The sequence below is a fragment of the Pan paniscus genome, chromosome 7, assembly GCF_029289425.2.
Source record: "Pan paniscus chromosome 7, NHGRI_mPanPan1-v2.0_pri, whole genome shotgun sequence".
Taxonomy (NCBI): domain Eukaryota; kingdom Metazoa; phylum Chordata; class Mammalia; order Primates; family Hominidae; genus Pan; species Pan paniscus.
The window spans coordinates 16,575,383-16,593,494 of NC_073256.2; the positions used below are offsets into that span (position 1 = coordinate 16,575,383).

At 54.4% G+C, this 18,112-nt stretch overlaps 1 protein-coding gene across 8 annotated transcripts in view; it reads left to right on the forward strand.

The window, feature by feature from the left end:
- Nucleotides 1-18,112, forward strand: part of ARHGEF10 (Rho guanine nucleotide exchange factor 10) — a 159,794-nt gene that overhangs the window by 32,918 nt on the left and 108,764 nt on the right. For 4 of the 8 annotated variants that reach the window (XM_055107279.2, XM_063606628.1, XM_063606630.1 and 1 more), the window contains exons 3-6: nt 9,607-9,762; nt 10,831-11,118; nt 15,300-15,366; nt 17,684-17,760. In XM_055107279.2, the coding sequence (XP_054963254.1) occupies nt 9,607-9,762; nt 10,831-11,118; nt 15,300-15,366; nt 17,684-17,760 (588 nt within the window). Of the gene's footprint in view, nt 1-9,606; nt 9,775-10,830; nt 11,119-15,299; nt 15,367-17,683; nt 17,761-18,112 lie in introns of all 8 variants that reach the window. The other 4 variants (XM_034965566.3, XM_063606632.1, XM_063606629.1 and 1 more) reach the window with 2 other exon arrangements.

Genomic DNA, 18,112 nt, shown 5'->3' on the forward strand with positions numbered 1-18,112 from the left:
AATGCCGAGGAGGGCATGGGGCAGCCACTTGGACACAGAGGGCAAATGCCGAGGAGGGCGTGGGGTGGCCGTGTGGACACAGCAAATGCCGAGGAGGGCGTGGGTCAGCCACATGGACACAGACAGCAAATGCTGAGGAGGGCATGGGGCGGCCACGTGGACACAGAGGGCAAATGCCGAGGAGGGCGTGGGGCAGCCACGTGGACACAGAGGGCAAATGCCGAGGAGGGCGTGGGGCAGCCACGTGGACACAGAGGGCAAATGCCAAGGAGGGCGTGGGGCAGCCACGTGGACACAGAGGGCAAATGCTGAGGAGGGCGTGGGGCGGCCACGTGGACACAGCAAATGCCGAGGAGGGCATGGGGCGGCCACTGGGACACAGAGGGCAAATGCCGAGGAGGGCGTGGGGCGGCCGTGTGGACACAGCAAATGCCGAGGAGGGCGTGGGGCAGCCACGTGGACACAGAGGGCAAATGCCGAGGAGGGCGTGGGGCAGCCACGTGGACACAGAGGGCAAATGCCGAGGAGGGCGTGGGGCAGCCACGTGGACACAGGGCAAATGCCGAGGAGGGCGTGGGGCGGCCACGTGGACACAGCAAATGCCGAGGAGGGCATGGGGCGGCCACTGGGACACAGAGGGCAAATGCCGAGGAGGGCGTGGGGCGGCCGTGTGGACACAGCAAATGCCGAGGAGGGCGTGGGGCAGCCACGTGGACACAGAGGGCAAATGCCGAGGAGGGCGTGGGGCAGCCACGTGGACACAGAGGGCAAATGCCGAGGAGGGCGTGGGGCAGCCACGTGGACACAGGGCAAATGCCGAGGAGGGCGTGGGGCAGCCACTTGGACACAGAGGGCAAATGCTGAGGAGGGCATGGGGCAGCCATGTGGACACAGAGAGCAAATGCTGAGGAGGGCGTGGGGCGGCCGCATGGGCAAGGACAGCAAATGCTGAGGAGGGCGTGGGGCCAGCCACGTGGACACAGACGGCAAATGCTGAGGAGGGCGTGGGGCGGCCACGTGGGCAAGGACAGCAAATGCTGAGGAGGGCGTGGGGCGGCCGCATGGGCATGGACGGCAAATGCTAAGGAGGGCGTGGGGCAGTCGTGTGGACACAGACGGCAAATGCTGAGGAGGGCGTGGGGTGGTTGCGTGGGCATGGACGGCAAATGCTGAGGAGGGCATGGGGCGGCCACGTGGGCATGGACGGCAAATGCTGAGGAGGGCATGGGGCGGCCACGTGGTCACAGACGGCAAATGCTGAGGAGGGTGTGGGGCAGCCGCGTGGGCATGGACGGCAAGTGCGGAGGACGGCATGGGCCAGCCGCGTGGACACAGATGGCAAATGCTGAGGAGGCCATGGGGCAGCTGCGTGGACACAGATGGCAAATGCTGAGGAGGGCCGGGTGCTGGCGGGTGGCTAGAGGGCGTGGGGCAGCCGCGTGGGAGGGCAGTTTGGTGGCTTCTTCAAAGCTGAGCACACTCTTACCGTGTGACTTGCAGCCATGCCCTGGCGTATTTATTTAAATGAGTTGAAAACTTAATGTCCACTCAATACCTGCCCATATAGGTGTCAATAGCAGCTTTATTCATAATTGCCAGAACCCAGAAGCAGCCATGATGTCCTTCAGGAGGTGAATGGATGGATAAACTGGGGCCCATTCAGACAGTGGAACATTCAGTGCTAGGAAGAAATGAGCTGCCAAGCCGTGAAAAGACTTGGAGGAGCCTTAAATGCATCTTGCTGAGCGAGAGAAGCCAACCTGAAAAGGCTGCGCACGGTGCGATTCCAACCACGTGACATTCTAGAAAACAAAACTATACAGTAACAAGCTCAGGGGTTGCTAGGGGTTTGCGGGAGGGAGGGGTGATAGGCGGAGCACAGGGGATTTTTAGGGCCACGAAATTCCTTGATAATGGTGCATCCATGTCATTACACGCGTGTCCAAACCCATAGAAGGCACAGCACCAAGAGCGAGCCCTCACGCACACTGTGGGCTTTAGTTAGTGACATACCTCAGTGTTGGCTCCTCACACAGAAGGCACAGCACCAGGAGCGAGCCCTCACGCACACCGTGGGCTTTAGTTAGCGACGTACCTCAGTGTTGGCTCCTCACACAGAAGGCACAGCACCAGGATCGAGGCCTAACACACACCGTGGGCTTTAGTTAGTGACATACCTCAGTGTTGGCTCCTCACATAGAAGGCACAGCACCAGGAGCGGGGCCTCACGCACACCGTGGGCTTTAGTTAGCGACGTACCTCAGTGTTGGCTCCTCACACAGAAGGCACAGCACCAGGAGTGAGCCCTCACGCACACCGTGGGCTTTAGTTAGCGACGTACCTCAGTGTTGGCTCCTCACACAGAAGGCACAGCACCAGGAGCGAGGCCTCACGCACACCGTGGGCTTTAGTTAGTGACGTACCTCAGTGTTGGCTCCTCACACGGAAGGCACAGCACCAGGAGCGAGGCCTCACGCACACCGTGGGCTTTAGTTAGCAACGTACCTCAGTGTTGGCTCCTCAGTTGCAACAAGTGTTCCACTCTGGCAAAGGATGGGGGATAGTGTTGGGGGAGGCTCTCTGTGGGGGTGGGGAGTATATGAGAACTCTCTGTACCTTCCTCTCAATTTTCCTGTGAACCTAAAACTGCTCTAAAAAGTTCTATCTCTTAAAAGCAACCAAACTGGGGTAGGCATGTTGGCTCATGCCTGTAATCCCAGCACTTTGGGAGGCCGAGGCAGGAGGATCACTTGAGTTCAGGAGTTTGAGACCAGCCTGGGCAACAGAGTGCCACCTCGTCTCTATTAAAAATAATAAAACTTAGCCAGGCGTGGTGGCTCATGCCTGTAGTCCTAGCTGCTTGGGAGGCTGAGGTGGGAGGATTGCTTGAGCCCAGGAGGTCAAGGCTGCAGTAAGCTGCGATCGCAACACTGCACTCCAGCGCAGGCAACAGAGCATGACTCTGTCTCAAAAAAAAAAAAAAAAAAAAAAGTAATAACCAAATGGAAATGAATCTCTGCTGCAGACCATATGAAGACAGGCACAAGCAGAGGGGCCCTGTGGGTGTGGGGACGGCTCTCAGGCTCAGACAGGCCGTTAGCCGTCTTGATAGCTCGAGATTCAGGCCTGCGAGGTCCACTAGGCTCAGGTGTCTACAAAACTTAGAATTGATAAGAATTAAATAACAACAACAAGTGAGGCCCTTGGTCACACTGGCTACCCCAAGTGCAATAGCCATGTGTGACTTGAGCTGTCCTGCGGGCCCTCTAGAACCTCTCCATCATCCTGGAGAGGACCAGGGAGCAGCACCATTTCTGTCCTGAGGGCCCTCTAGAACCTCTCCATCCTGGAGAGAACCAGGGAGCAGGACCGTTTCTGTCCTGAGGGCCCTCTAGATCCTCTCCATCATCCTGGAGAGGACCAGGGAGCAGCACCATTTCTGTCCTGAGGGCCCTCTAGAACCTCTCCATCCTGGAGAGAACCAGGGAGCAGGACCGTTTCTGTCCTGAGGGCCCTCTAGATCCTCTCCATCATCCTGGAGAGGACCAGGGAGCAGCACCGTTTCTGTCCAGAGGGCCCTCTAGAACCTCTCCATCATCCTGGAGAGAACCAGGGAGCAGGACCGTTTCTGTCCTGAGGGCCCTCTAGATCCTCTCCATCATCCTGGAGAGGACCAGGGAGCAGCACCGTTTCTGTCCAGAGGGCCCTCTAGAACCTCTCCATCATCCTGGAGAGGACCGGGGAGCAGCACCGTTTCTGTCCTGAGGGCCCTCTGGAACCTCTCCATCATCCTGGAGAGGACCGGGGAGCCGCACCGTTTCTGTCCAGAGGGCCCTCTAGAACCTCTCCATCATCCTGGAGAGGACCGGGGAGCAGCACTGTTTCTGTCCAGAGGGCCCTCTAGAACCTCTCCATCATCCTGGAGAGGACCGGGGAGCAGGACCGTTTCTGTCCTGAGGGCCCTCTAGAACCTCTCCATCATCGTGGAGAGAACCGGGGAGCAGGACCGTTTCTGTCCTGAGGGCCCTCTAGAACCTCTCCATCATCCTGGAGAGAACCAGGGAGCAGCACCGTTTCTGTCCTGAGGGCCCTCTAGAACCTCTCCATCATCCTGGAGAGAACCGGGGAGCAGCACCGTTTCTGTCCTGAGGGCCCTCTAGAACCTCTCCATCATCCTGGAGAGGACCAGGGAGCAGCACCTTTTCTAGCAGCAGCATTTCAAAGATTGGATTGTCAGGTAACTTCCTCGCCCTTTTTTGCATATAGGCATAAACTAAAATGGGCATGGTCATGTTATGTCATAATGATTGGAAACATAATGTTTCTTAAAGTTTTCTATTTCATAACTTGTTTTAGAAATGTGTGCCTTAATTGATGAGCCAATTACCTGCATACTGACAAGTGTAAATAGTCAGGTTGGTAAGAAGTCAGTGCCACCAAGGCAGCCCCAGTGGCCCTGCTGTGACGGAAACAGTCTGAATCCTGAGGCTTAAATGGCTGCTGCTGTCGGTCAGCATTAGGGGTGTCGTGTCAAGCTGCCGGTGACCCACAAGGGCTGGCCCCTGAATGCAGCAGAGCCTGCAGTTTTCCTGGGAAGTGCAGCTGTGGCCAGAGGGCAGCCTGTCCTGGGCATGCCAGAGGAGAGGGGCAGGGGAAGAATGGTCCCCCAAACCCAAACGCCAGGTTAGATTTGGGCCGGGCGCTGGCGGGTGGTTAGATTTGGGCCGGGCACTGGCGGGTGGTTAGATTTGGGCTGGATGCCTGTGGGTCGGCACGGGCTGCACTGCCGTCTGTGTTTCCTCCTCCGTGTCATGGCCTTCACGGGTGACTCTCAGAACCTGCCGTCCTGAGTGGGCAGGAGGGGCACAGAGCCTCTCCCTAGGCGCAGCCCTGCCCAGGCTGCCCTTCCCTGCTTCCCTGCCAGCTGCCTACCCAGAGTGCCGGGCCCTTCCCGCCCACCTCCTGGGCTCCACAGGGACCAACGGGCAGAGAACACTGGGCCATGGTGTGTCCAGCGAATGACGGCTACACTGCAGATTACCCACCAGCTTTTTGAAAGATCCATGTCGTCTCAAACTACAACACGTTGTATCTCCTGAGATGCTTTCAGCAGCCCTTGAGCATCTTTTCTAGTTTGCAAATTGTAGTTTTTCTCATCAGTGTTCTCCTTCAGCTGAATGGCTGGGTTCTGAAGCTGGGGTTTTGAGGAGCGGGAATTCCTTCTGCGGCTGCAGCAGGAGTGTTGTGGGAACCGACCCAGCCCAGCTTGCCTGGCTCCCGCCAGGGCCCTGAGGATGGCACAGGACCTTTTGTGTTGGAAAGGGCTTGGCTGAGCTTTCGGGGGAGCCTCCTGGGTTGCAGGCCGGAAGTCCCAGGTCAGGGTGCTGGCAGGCTGTGTGTGCTCCCCGGGAATGTAGGTCACAGCCTTCCTTGCCTCTTCCAGCGCCCGCCGGCTGTGGGCACTCCCGGGAGTTCCTGCAGCTGCACTGCCAGGTGGCTCCTCGTCCCTGTGCTGGCCTCTGCTGTCACGAGGACACTGCCACACTGGGTTAGCCCAGCCTGCTCTAGCACAGTCTCCTGTTAACCAATTGCACCTGCAGTCACCTGTTTGCAGACGAGCTCACTAGCGGACTAGGGGTGAGGATTTCAGCACAGGGATTTAGGGGACACAATTAAACCTGTCAGGGCTGGTGTCAGAGCTAAACTTAGGACCCCAAATGCCGGGATTTTTAAAGGCATTCTGCATTGCTCTTCATGAAGGGACCTGGGGAGCTCGGGTGGGGTCTGTGATGCCCAGGATCCCCCAGGGCCCAGGGCAGTGTCTGGGATGGACATGCTCAGCACACAGCACCTTGAACGCCTGGCCCCATGCTCACCTCAGAGGGCGGTGCAGCCTCACCATCGATGGAGGCCCCATTGGAGGTGGGTGTCAGAGGAGCAGCCCAGCTCCAGGCGGCCTCGCCCTCTGTCCTGGGCGCCTGCCGTGGGCACAGCTGTGTGCACCCATGCAGGCAGGGGTGCAGCTTCAGGTGGTTACGTTGAGTGCAACTTCTTTGAGTTCTTGTAGAAAGGCTATCTTTTTCTTACTGGAACTGAATTCTGAGAGGAATTTGTAACACACATCATTCTGCAGAGTCTATGTAACTTGAAAGTCTTTGCCTCCAGTGTTTGCAGAGGATGGAGGGCAGCTCCGCCAGTGTCTGCCAGTCTTTCAATGACAGCAGAGAGCTCTTGAATTCCAAGCCCCAAGCCCCGTCCAAGCCTCTCCAAGTCTAAACTAACAAGATTTAAACTTTTGGAGGAATTTCTTGATTGCTTTGATTTCCCTTGTATAGTAGAATTCTACTTAAAGTTTTACTAGGGGAAAAAGTGAGTTTTTTTGGCAAAAAACAGTTTGAAGCTTGCTCATCTGCTCGTCATTCTCTCATTCATTCGCTCACATGATGTGCGTGTCACACATTGCCGCCAACCAGGTTTCCCACTGCACCTTGCTGGGCGGTGAGCAGAGGTGCCGGCTCCGAGAACGCATGCGGTTCTTCTCAGGGTCATACCTGTACCTGGCACACGGGACATGCACTGTCCCAGGTAATCCCACCGGTCTCCCGGGGCTGGTGTCACAGCCCAGGAGGTGGCGTATGGGGAGGGAGTGGAGGGGCCTTGGTGTCTCCTCAGGGCTGTCCTGGACACACGGGCTCCTGTTCACGGCCTTCCTTCCTGAAGACTTTAAAGAGAATTCCTTCTTCCTGTATGGGGTACAGTGTGGGTTCCGGTCCCAACAGCTCGTGTTTCTCCCCTTGCAGATATTTGAGAGCCTATTTTGTACCAGACATTGTCAAGCTTTTTCAAAAAACAATATTTATAGACTCATGTCTAGGTGTATTTTATCTAATTGTTGGAGTTCAGCGGTAGTAAACTATAATTTCCAAAAAAGAGAGTTGACAATATAAAAATCTAGTGTGATTGTGTCACCGTCTGGATGAATCTGAACAGGTGCCTGGCAGTGACTTTTTTTGGGGTGGTCAGAACAGAAACTTTTTTTGGGGTGGGGGACAAGGTGTTGCTCTGTCCCCCAGGCTGCAGTGCGGTGGCGCAATCTCAGCTCACTGCAACTTCCGCTTACTGGGTTCAGGTGATCCTCCCACCTCAGCCTTCGGAGTAGGTGGGACCACAGGTCCACGCCTTCATGCCAGGCTAATTTTTGTACCTTTTTTTTTTTTTTTTAAGAGACGGGGTTTCACTATGTTGTCCAGGCTGGTCTCAAATTCCTGGGCTCAAGCAATTAGTCCGCCTTGGCCTCTGAAAGTGCTGGGATTACACGTGTGAGCCCCTGCGCCCAGCAATACATAAACATTTTCACTGATCATTTTCGTCACGGCATTTAGTCGGCATTGTTTCCGCAGCATGTTTATTTGGCAAACATGATTTTTTCTCCCCAAACGTGAATTCTATGGAAATGACAGTTGCATTTGGAAAATATTCCAGAAAACAGTTTTTTTGTTTGTTTAACTTTTTACTTTAAAAGGTATTCACCAGTTCATTTCAATAAACTGACTACTTAATGATATGGCAAAAAAAAAAAAAAAACCCTTCTGAAATAGGTTTTGTTTACGGTCGCTTGGGAGACAGTGAGGACTGGTTTGAAAGTACATAGTTAACAAGGCTCAAACTCTGGAAATTAGCGGTTCTGTCCATTCCAGCTCTCCCCCTGCTTCGATTGTTTCATTTGATTAGGCTTAAATTCAAAACTTTGAATTTAGAGAAGTCTTTGACCCTCTAGGAAGTGGGTGAGGCTTTGGTATCTGGGCAGAGCAGAGTTCACCATCCAGAAGGACAGCAACACACACTCCTATCAGACATATGTTTTAAAAATAACACGTTTCTGAATCCTTTTTCTTGATTCAATTTTAGTATTTGTCATTCTCATACTTGTAAAACTCGTGAGTGTTGGTGGAAGCAGTTCCAGAAAGCTCGTGGGGTCCCCAGGTGTCATGGTCAGCTGGGGGTCTCATCCCCACCGTCCTTGCAGTGGAAGCTGGATCCAGTTCACGTTGTCGTGGGCCTGGGCCCCTCTGTGTATTTGTGGTGACCTAAAAATCTGTTTCCTTCAAAAGGCACTCCTAGAATGTATGACTAGTTTAGGAGATTCAAAGGAAAATGAAACGCCTCAAATTTAAAGGTTGTTTTTAGACCGCTAGAGTTCCCTGGGAGGCGACTTCCCCAGGAGGCTCGGCAGAGAGCACCTGGAGACTGCGTGGAGTGCAAGTGAGTTGTGTGTCTGTGGGTTCCTCCCTAGCAAGGCTCCCCCTGAGCCCCCTCTGGAGCTGCCTGCAGCTGAGCTGAGCCGTCCTGCTTGGGTGCATCTCCCTGGCCCACAGGGGATTGTCTGTGTTGGAGGGGCTTGGTTTGGGCTGACCCAGGCCCTGTCCCGAGGTGCCACCTGCTTCTGTGGGTTGCAGGGCATGGCAGCAGGAGATTTCCTCAGGAACGTGTGCTGGGAAGAAATCCCAGGTCTTGGGAAAGGCTGGAAGGGGCTGGGTTCCTCTCGCTCCTGGGTGTGCCGGGTGGTGGTGTCCCAGCACATGGGTCTCCTCTAGAAAAAGGAGAAGCACCTGTCTGCTCTGATGGTGGTGCACAGTCCTAGCACGCTGTCTCTGCAAATGATGCACACGGCAGGCTGCACCATCAGCCGTAACCCCGGTCCAAGGAGACCTGTGACTCGCCTCCTGCAAAATGTTTCTTATCAAGCACTTACTTGGAACGGTTATTAACCCTGCTCTTTAATAATTACGGAGGTTTGTGTTTTAAGCTATATATTGATGTTCATATTTGACACTGATTTTCTTACCATTAGAGATATTTAATTAAAATTGTAAATAAGAGAGGCAAAATGAAAATAAAAGGAGAAGAATTCTAGGGAGAGATGCAGGGTGTCAGAAGTTATTTCTAAAAGTAAAGTGGATGATACTGAATTCTCTTCTGAACAATCAGCCCAGCCGGGTGATGTTCATCTGCTGGGTGAAGAGATTTAAAATGTGAAAAGCTCTTTTTTCCCCTTACTTTCTCTTGTTTTCTTTTCTTTTTTTTTTTTTGAGACAGAGTTTTGCCCTGTCACCCAGGCTGGAGTGCAATGGTGCAATCTCGGTTCACTGCAACCGCCGCCTCTCGGGTTCAAGCCATTCTCCTGCCCCAGCTTCCTGAGAAGCTGGGATTACAGGTGCCCGCCAACACGCCTGGCTAATTTTTTTATTTTTAGTGGAGATGGGGTTTCACCATGTTGGCCAGGCTGGTCTCAAGCTTCTGACCTTGTGAGCTGCCCACCTTGGCCTCCCAAAGTGCTGGGATTACAGATGTGAGCCACCACCCCCAGCCTCTTGTTTTCTTATCTAACTGTGAGATGTAGATCCTATTAAAAGAATAAAAACCAGTGACTCAGAATTCTGATGATACTTATTTTGCCCCTTAAAAAGGCTAACTACAAGGGCAGTACAGCACAGAGGAACTTAGTCAGTGTCTCTGGCTAACATAGATTGATCGATCTATCTATCTATCTATCTATCTATTCTATCTATCTATCTCTTTTGATCTGGTTTTGGTTTTTCTCTTTAGAAAATGAAATGAAATATGATACCAATAATAATGAAGAGGAAGAGGGAGAACAGTTCGATTTTGACAGTGGAGATGAAGTCCCAGAAGCGGACAGACAGGCCCCCTCCGCCCCTGAGACAGGAGGTGCTGGAGCCAGTGAAGCCCCTGCACCCACAGGTGAGTTTCCAGGTGAGTCCCCAGGTGGGTCCCCAGGTGGGTCCCCAGGTGAGTCCCCAGGTGGGTCCCCAGGTGGGTCCCCAGGTGAGTTCCCAGGTGAGTCCCCAGGTGGGTCCCCAGGTGAGTCCCCAGGTGAGTCCCCAGGTGGGTCCCCAGGTGAGTTCCCAGGTGAGTCCCCAGGTGAGTCCCCAGGTGAGTCACCAGGTGGGTCCCCAGGTGAGTTCCCAGGTGAGTCACCAGGTGGGTCCCCAGGTGAGTCCCCTGGCGGGTTCCCAGGTGAGTCCGCAGATCACCGGCGTCAGGGTCACCTGTGCTCAGCCATCGGACTCGCCGATTTTCTCCCCATTCTACGGCCCAATTGGAACATTGTAGGGAAAGGATGATTTCTAGGAGCCAGAGAGTTATGATTTCTTCATGGTGTACCTAAAAGGACTTAATTTAAGATTGGCTATGTTTCTTCTCTTTGTACTATTTTCCATAATTTTCAACCTTTTCACTCTACCTTTGTATTTTGCAAAGAAAAAGTATTGCTATTTCCCAATAAGAATGACCTCATCATTGTATCACTAGATTAAAAGAAATATTCAGAACATGTGGGATGAAGTAGCTGTAGAGGTTTCGCTTTCTAAGTCTGGAGGTGGGTTGGGTGCTTTCATTCGCTGACCGGAGGGACTGCTCAGGTCAGGCAGCGGTGGGAGAGCCTGCACAATGTTACTTCCTGTGTAGCACCCGCCTCTCAGCTTGCACGGTGTTTCTTTGTGCGTAGCACCAGACTCTTGGTGAGGGGAGCAGCTGCCCTCCTCCGGCAGCTTCTCCCTGACTTAGCTCATGGGATGAGCCTCCTCTAGTGACCAGGCTGCGTCTGTCTCGCCTGTGCCCAGAGGTGATGCTGGGTTCCCCAAGTGTGAGTGCTCCCTCCGAGGCCACCTGATGACCTGGGAACGTCTAGGGGTCCTGGCATGGGATGATGGTGGGAGCTCATACCTGCTTCCCACCTGCGCTCCAGGAGGGCATGCCGGCCATGCCCTTGGTGATGTGTCTGCTGACAAGTCCTTTCTGCATCCCCAGGAGGTGAGGATGGAGCTGGAGCAGAAACTACCCCAGTGGTAGAGCCTACTAAGCTGGTGCTCCCGATGAAAGTCAACCCATATTCTGTCATCGACATCACACCATTCCAGGAGGACCAGCCGCCCACCCCCGTGCCCAGCGCTGAGGAGGAGAATGTGGGTCTCCACGTGCCCTGCGGGTACTTGGTGCCTGTACCCTGCGGCTATGCGGTGCCCTCCAACCTGCCCCTCCTGCTGCCCGCCTACTCCAGCCCGGTCATCATCCGCGCCACGTCCCTGGACGAAGAAGGTACTGCTACCCTCCTCTCCACGCCCCCGAAGTGGCCTGTGGTTCCCTCCTCTCCACGCCCCCAAAGTGGCCTGTGGTTCCCTCCTCTCCATGCCCCCGATGTGGCCTGTGGTTCGGTAGAGTCCGGGCCTGACCTTCCCCCCTCCTCCTCCTCTCCATGCCCCTGATGTGGCCTGTGGTTCCATAGAGTCCGGGCCTGACCTTCCCTCCTCCTCCTCTCCATGCCCCCGATGTGGCCTGTGGTTCGGTAGAGTCCGGGCCTGACCTTCTCCCCTCTTCCTCCTCTCCATGCCCCTGATGTGGCCTGTGGTTCCGTAGATTCTGGGCCTGACCTTCCCTCCTCCTCCTCTCCATGCCCCTGATGTGGCCTGTGGTTCCGTAGAGTCCGGGCCTGACCTTCCCCCTGCCCCCGCCCAGGTCATTAGATGTTTGTTTACAGAGTTGGAAAATGAGCCCCCAGTTCATCTTCAGTGACAGGAACACCACTGAGGGAAGGCCAGGGTGTATGGTTTGGAAATTTTTGAAACAACGTCTGGTGCCAAATGTGTTGCCCCCTCATGTCTGGGGTGCCTTGAACTTCACCCCGATCTCTGATTCCCCCACCAGCTGCTCACGGGAGTGTGTGCAGTTTTTGGCCTGTATGACTTACTGTGCTAGATGACAGTTACCGTTATGTATGTCCCGTGTCACCTGCTTGTCTATAGACTCTGGCTCCCTGGGGTCAAAGCGTGTGTCTCGCTGTCTTCATTCCAGAGGATGGAGGGGTGGTGGGGGTGGGAGAATTGCCTCAGGGGCTCCCTGTTTCCCACCCATGCTTTTCCTCGCTGGGGAGATGCCACAGGACCTCGGCAGAGTCCTCAGTGGAAGGTCAGGGCCACCTGGGGCAGCACAAAGGGCGCAGAGTCGGCCACTGAGGACGGTGTTCCCTGTAGCCAGGACACGCTCCGAGCCAGGACTGTGGGTGCCCTCGTGGGCGCCTCGCTCACCTCCGGTCTCTGTGTCCTCAGCGCTGACAGCTCCGTTTCGAGTCTGCTTCCTCCTCCACTTAGTGAGAAGGAGCAGCCATGTGCTCTAGAAGGGGCTTGGTTGGTGGAGCCCGATCTCTGCTGTCCTTACATGGCCCTGCCATGTGTAGTCACGCACCAGCTGTGTCTGCAGAGCCCCAGGGTTCTGCTGGAAGGACAGCGTGCAGTCCATGGCTGCTTCGACTGCAGCCCAAGGGCTGGGGCCTCCTGCCGGCCCTGCTGTAGGGCCAGGCGCCAGGGTGAGGGTAAGCACATACCCTGCCTCTGTCTTCAGGAGCGACCCAGTCGAGGCGTCTCAGCCGAAGTTTTCCTTTTTTGCCCAGATCTGTTTCTATGCTGTCTTTCCCAGGAATGCGCTGCAGGATTCCCAGGGTTCGTGGGATGTTCCTCTAATGGAAGCCCACAGCCTCTACGCCTGAGACCTGATTCTTATTCCTGTAAAGGTTTCAGTGGAAGCAACCTTCCCTTTCCAGTTAACAACAGTTGAGAAAAAAAAAATCCTTAAAGAAAAATCTCAATTTTGGATTTTGGGAACCACAGAGGTTTCAGGATAGATGGCCTCCTGTGCGTTTTCCTGTTGAAGTCGGCCAGAGTCCTGGGAACTCACCACGGTCTGCATGATCCACGCTGCTGTTGTCACTCTGTGACCGCGAGCATGAGAACCCCCTGGAAATGAGGGCGTGCAGTGTGGGATTCTTGGCTGAAGGAAAATACGTTTGTTTTAAAGTGATTTTCTTATTTTAAAATATTATTTGATTATTTAAGATAATTGCACATCATTTAAAGTAATTTATTTTTTAAATAACTTAGCATGAATTTAAAACAATTTGCTTATTTTTGTTCTGTCAACCTAGAGCCAGTAATAAAGCCTTGTTCTAATAAAGACTATTTTAAGTCCCGGAATAGAGGAGCAGGTGGTTTTCTGGTTGCGTTTTGATCATTGAATGAGGGATGTGAACGCAGACCTCCTTCCTGAGAGGTGGAAAAGCGTGGATTTGGTGTCAGGCAGGGTCCCCAGCCTGGCCCACACTTCCTGCCTGGTGGCACTGCTGGCTTTTCTGTTCCTTGCTCCGGAGCCTCCCTGGGGCGGGGCGGCCACCTGGCTCTGCAGGGCTTCCCCGGGATGTACAGCCCAGCCAGGATCCCCAGGCCTGCGGTGGGAGGTTGCAGAGCCCTGCCTGGAGCTCCCAGCTGGCCAAACTGGGATGACCAGATTCCGTTATTTTTCCTGCCTACCGAAACCAGCTCTGAAAGGCGTCCACAGGCAGGTCCTGCTCTTGTTTACGCACGGGTTGTTGTGGCCAGAAGCCTCTGGGTGCGCTGCTGCTCGGAGCTGTTTAGGCGACTCCCTGGCCAGCGTGTCTGCCTCCTTCTGACCTTGACAGACTCAGTTTGCATCTTAATTTCCCGGAAGGCGGAGGAAAGAAGAGTTTCCTGGGGTGGAGCCCTGAGAGGGCTCGTGTGTGTGCTCTGGGGATGGGAGTCTGTGCTCCTGGACACCCCTGCGGGGGAGACATTTCTCACCGTGCAGCGAGATTGCTGCTGGGCAGCACGTCCTGCCTTTGTCCCTCTGCAGAGCACGAGTAAAAGCTTTTTGGCTCTTTGGGTGTTTCTTTTCCTTTTTTTCTTCCTTTTTTTTTTTTTTTTTTGAGACATAGTCTCGCTCTGTCGCTCAGGCTGGAGTACAGTGGCGGGATCTCGGCTCACTGCAAGCTCCGCCTCCCGGGTTCACACCGTTCTCCTGCCTCAGCCTCCCAAGTAGCTGGGACTACAGGCGCCCGCCACCACGCCCGGCTAATTTTTTGTATTTTTTTTTTAGTAGAGACAGGGTTTCACCATGTTGACCAGGATGGTCTTGATCTCTTGACCTCGTGATCTGCCCGTCTTGGCCTCCAAAAGTGCTGGGATTACAGGCATGAGCCGCCGCGCCCGGCTGGATCTTTGGGTGTTTCTTTGAGGCAGTGTAGCAGTGTGGGAAGGGCAGTTTTTGGAGCAGGCAGATTGGATTTCAGATCCTGGCCCTGCGTCTGCCCGGACACCTGCCCCTCAGGAAGGTGGCCCGGAACACTGAACCAGCAGATGCCTGTGGGATTTGCAGAGCTACCCGCAGATCCGCCCCCCCCAGCCCCTCGGGCATCTCGTGTCTGTTGCTAGTCAGCATCCAGCTGTGTGGCAGCTCCTGGTGTGACCAGGGACCTGTTTTCAGGGATGAGACCTCCAAGCAGGTTACATCGAGCTCAGCTCTCTTGGACTTTGAGCCAACTGCTGCGGTTTGAAAATGGTTGAGAACTGTTGCTCATCCCAAAGATAAATTCCCTTTAGAAAGCGTTTCATGGACAGCTGCCAGCGTGGCGATGAGCAGCAGCCGCTGAGTGCTGCTGGCTCTCCTTCCCCACATCATTCTTGGTGCTACGCGGCTGGGCGGTGGCAGATTCGTCAAGGGACCACGTGGCCCGCACCCACGCAGCCCGCACCCACACAGTACAGCCATCACAGATTCTGGCCAGCTCCTGCCCAGGAGCCCTCCGAGGTGGGAGGGTCTGCTTCTTCTGCACTGGCGTCTCACGCTGTCCTTTGATGGTCTAAGTTCGTACCCCACCTGCGTGGAATGTTTGGGAAACCTGCACTGCGGCTTTGCTCATGGCTCACCGTTCACCCTGGAGAGCCACAGACGGGCAGGAAGGAATCGCCAGGCGGGTCGGACTGCGCATATATTTGTGTGTGGAGGGATGTGAGCGTGTGCGAGTGAAAGCTGGTGTCACATGTCACAAGCGTAACTACTCCTCTCTTGAACATCTTTTGAGCGTGCCAGGCGGATGCCCCTTCAGGCCATTCACAGCCATGGCTCCTGTGGACACATATAGTGGGAGAGAACATCCTGTTTCTTTCTAACTAACTGTAGCCTGATGCATTTGGGTGCCAGTGCAGTTTATTTCTGGCTGTTTCACAAGCCCTCGGTAGATCACATTTTATTAGATTCCAGTCTTGAATACATTTTATCTAAGAGCTAAAAATTTTTAAATTTATTAATCACCCTTACGCTAAGATAAGCCTCTGATTGATAGGAAAGTGTGAAACCATTTTTAAGGGTAAAAACATCAACTTCATGAGCATTTTTGTCAGGTGTAAAGCAGCATCACATATTTTCTTTCCCAGCAGAAACGGCAGAAGTCACAGAAGATCGCCAGCCCAATTCTCTGAGTTCCGAGGAGCCTCCAACCAGGTATCTGTGTCCGTCTTCCCACACCTGCTGAATTCCCGCCTTTCTCCTGAGGAGCTGGACATGGGGATCCTGGTGTGCGTCCCTGCCCGCCATCCTCAGCTCTGCGCAGCGGGAGCTGTCCCAGCCCCACCTCCTGCCTCGGGTCCCTCCCAGGCGAGTGTCCCCTGGAAATGTAGGGTCAGGACGAGTGGAGTGAGGGCCTGATAACTGGGTCTGATTTCAGGCGTCCGGGTGTGTCCAGGCTCGGCCCTTGTCACGGCCCTGCTGTTGCTTTCCCTCATTTGCTTTTCTCCTTTCTATCATGAAGGCGGCCTTTGCAGGGTAAAGCATCCCCCGTGAAACCCCCTGCAGGCGGGTGGGGTATCTGGGGAGCAGCAGCCACTAGAGCAGTGCTCTTGCCCCAGTTTAAACAGAGTTGTGCCACCAGGTAGGTCCAGCCACGGTTCTCCATTAGAAATTGCAGATTTTATGTAAAATTAAAAATTAATGGTGGCGTGTTATCACTGGTGATCTAAAATGTATTTTGAAAAATATGTGCATTGAAAATAGGAATTATTTTGAAGAAAATGAATATAGAATGTAGTGTGAGGAAAACCTTAAATGATCTTCAAAAGGATGAAATTTTTCAAACATGGAAATAGTTATGAATAGTTTAAAATAGTGTTTCTATTTGATTCAGATTTTCTTTTACCTTTTTAGGTAACTTTTTGTTTTGATATTATTTTAAACTTTAAAAGTGCAAGAGTGCTCCTTGGTGATGTGATAAGTTCTCAGAGCAGGGGGCTGCATCCTAATTTCACAGGTGCACAGCACAGCACACAAGGCAACCCCAGCACCCATGAGGCCATCATCAGGACATGGGGCATCCCCCAGCACCGAGGGGGCCGTCACCAGGACACAGGGCATCCCCCAGCACCCACGAGGCCATCACCAGGACACGGGGCATCCCTCAGCACCCAGGGGGCCGTCACCAGGACATGGGGCATCCCCCAGCACCCAGGGGGCCATCACCAGGGCATGGGGCATCCCCCAGCACCCATGAGGCCGTCACCAGGACACGGGGCATCCCCCAGCACCCATGAGGCCATCACCAGGACATGGGGCATCCCCCAGCACCCAGGGGGCCATCACCAGGGCATGGGGCATCCCCCAGCACCCATGAGGCCGTCACCAGGACACGGGGCATCCCCCAGCACCCATGAGGCCATCACCAGGGCATGGGGCATCCCCCAGCACCCAGGGGGCCATCACCAGGACACGGGGCATCCCCCAGCACCCATGAGGCCATCACCAGGACACGGGGCATCCCCTGGCACCCAGGGGACCATCACCAGGACACAGGGCATCCCCCAGCACCCAGGGGGCCATCACCAGGGCATGGGGAATCCCGCAGCACCCACAGGGCTGTCACCAGGACACGGGCTCTCTTCCCTCATCCTCAAGGTCCTGCAGGTACCTTGCGGCCTGTTAGAGCTTTTGCTTGAGAAGTCGTCATCGTGGGGTGCTCTGCACGGATTATCACGTAATTCCCTGTTAGTGACCCTTCTCATAGGAACATTTTCCGAGGCCTTCCATACACACCTCTGGGTGCTCACCCTGCTTCCGGTCTTGGCCTTCCCAGCAGTGTCTCTGCGCTGCCACTGGGCTCATCCTTGCACAGTTCCCCACGGGACGCGGTGTCGGGAGGACTGATCCCTGCTGCGTCTCATTTGTCAGCAGTGGTGCCTCCCATGGGGCGATGCTTGGTGTGTGCGGTGAGTCTGACCTCATCATCCTTCCGAGCGGAGCATTCCCACAGCTTCCCATTGCCAAGGATGACACCGCAGTCCCTGTGTGTGTGGGACTCTGGTGGCCCATGTGACCACCCGCTGGAAGCAGAGCACCGTGGTTTATGCTGGGTGGCCTTGCATCTCTTTCTCCTACTGACCTGCTCCTGGACATGGAGACGGCCCGTTGCCCGCTGGCATCTCTACCACCCAGCGTCGTGAGCAGGGCCTAAGAGGTCCTCAAAGGGGTGGCTGAAAAACCAGAAGACAGTTCAGGCCTTCTAGGGCAAGGACCGTATTGCGGCTGTATTTCCCTTGCCCATGTTCTGCGCCGTGCATAGGCCAAACATCTGGAGTACTTATTTACAGAGTTATGAGTGAAAGCTTGAACTGGGTATGTCCTATAATAATAGCTGGGAAAATATGTGATTTCCTGTATAGTAACATATATATATATTCTGACACACACACACACACTATGCAGGGCAGGTGGCATCCTAGTGACTGGGCTGTGCCTGGATATTCTGACTTTATGGTTTGTTTTCTTTAAGTGAAGATCACGTCGGTCGAGAGGACAGCGCACTTGCCCGCTGGGCCGCAGACCCGGCCAACACAGCCTGGATGGAGAGTAAGTTCCCCGGCTGCCCACAGCCAGAATCCTCACCATGCTCCACAGACGTCACTGCGGCGGGGCCGGGTCCCTGAGTCTTAGGTCCCATCAGATCTAAAACTCTTAAAAAGATGTTTATTTACTGAAAATAGTAACATGGGCTGACTATGCAGAAGTTTCCTGGGGTTCCCTGAAGCTGTCACTTCCCGTGAGGCCACCCCAGCTCTCCACGTCCACGCACTCACTCTTCCTGGTCGTTTCTTTCTAGCACAGGCTTTATTATTATGGTAACAGTGAGATATGTGGGGAACAGAAACTCTGACCTGCAGCCATGGTCGGCCACCACCCAGACGCCCACCCTGCACTTGCC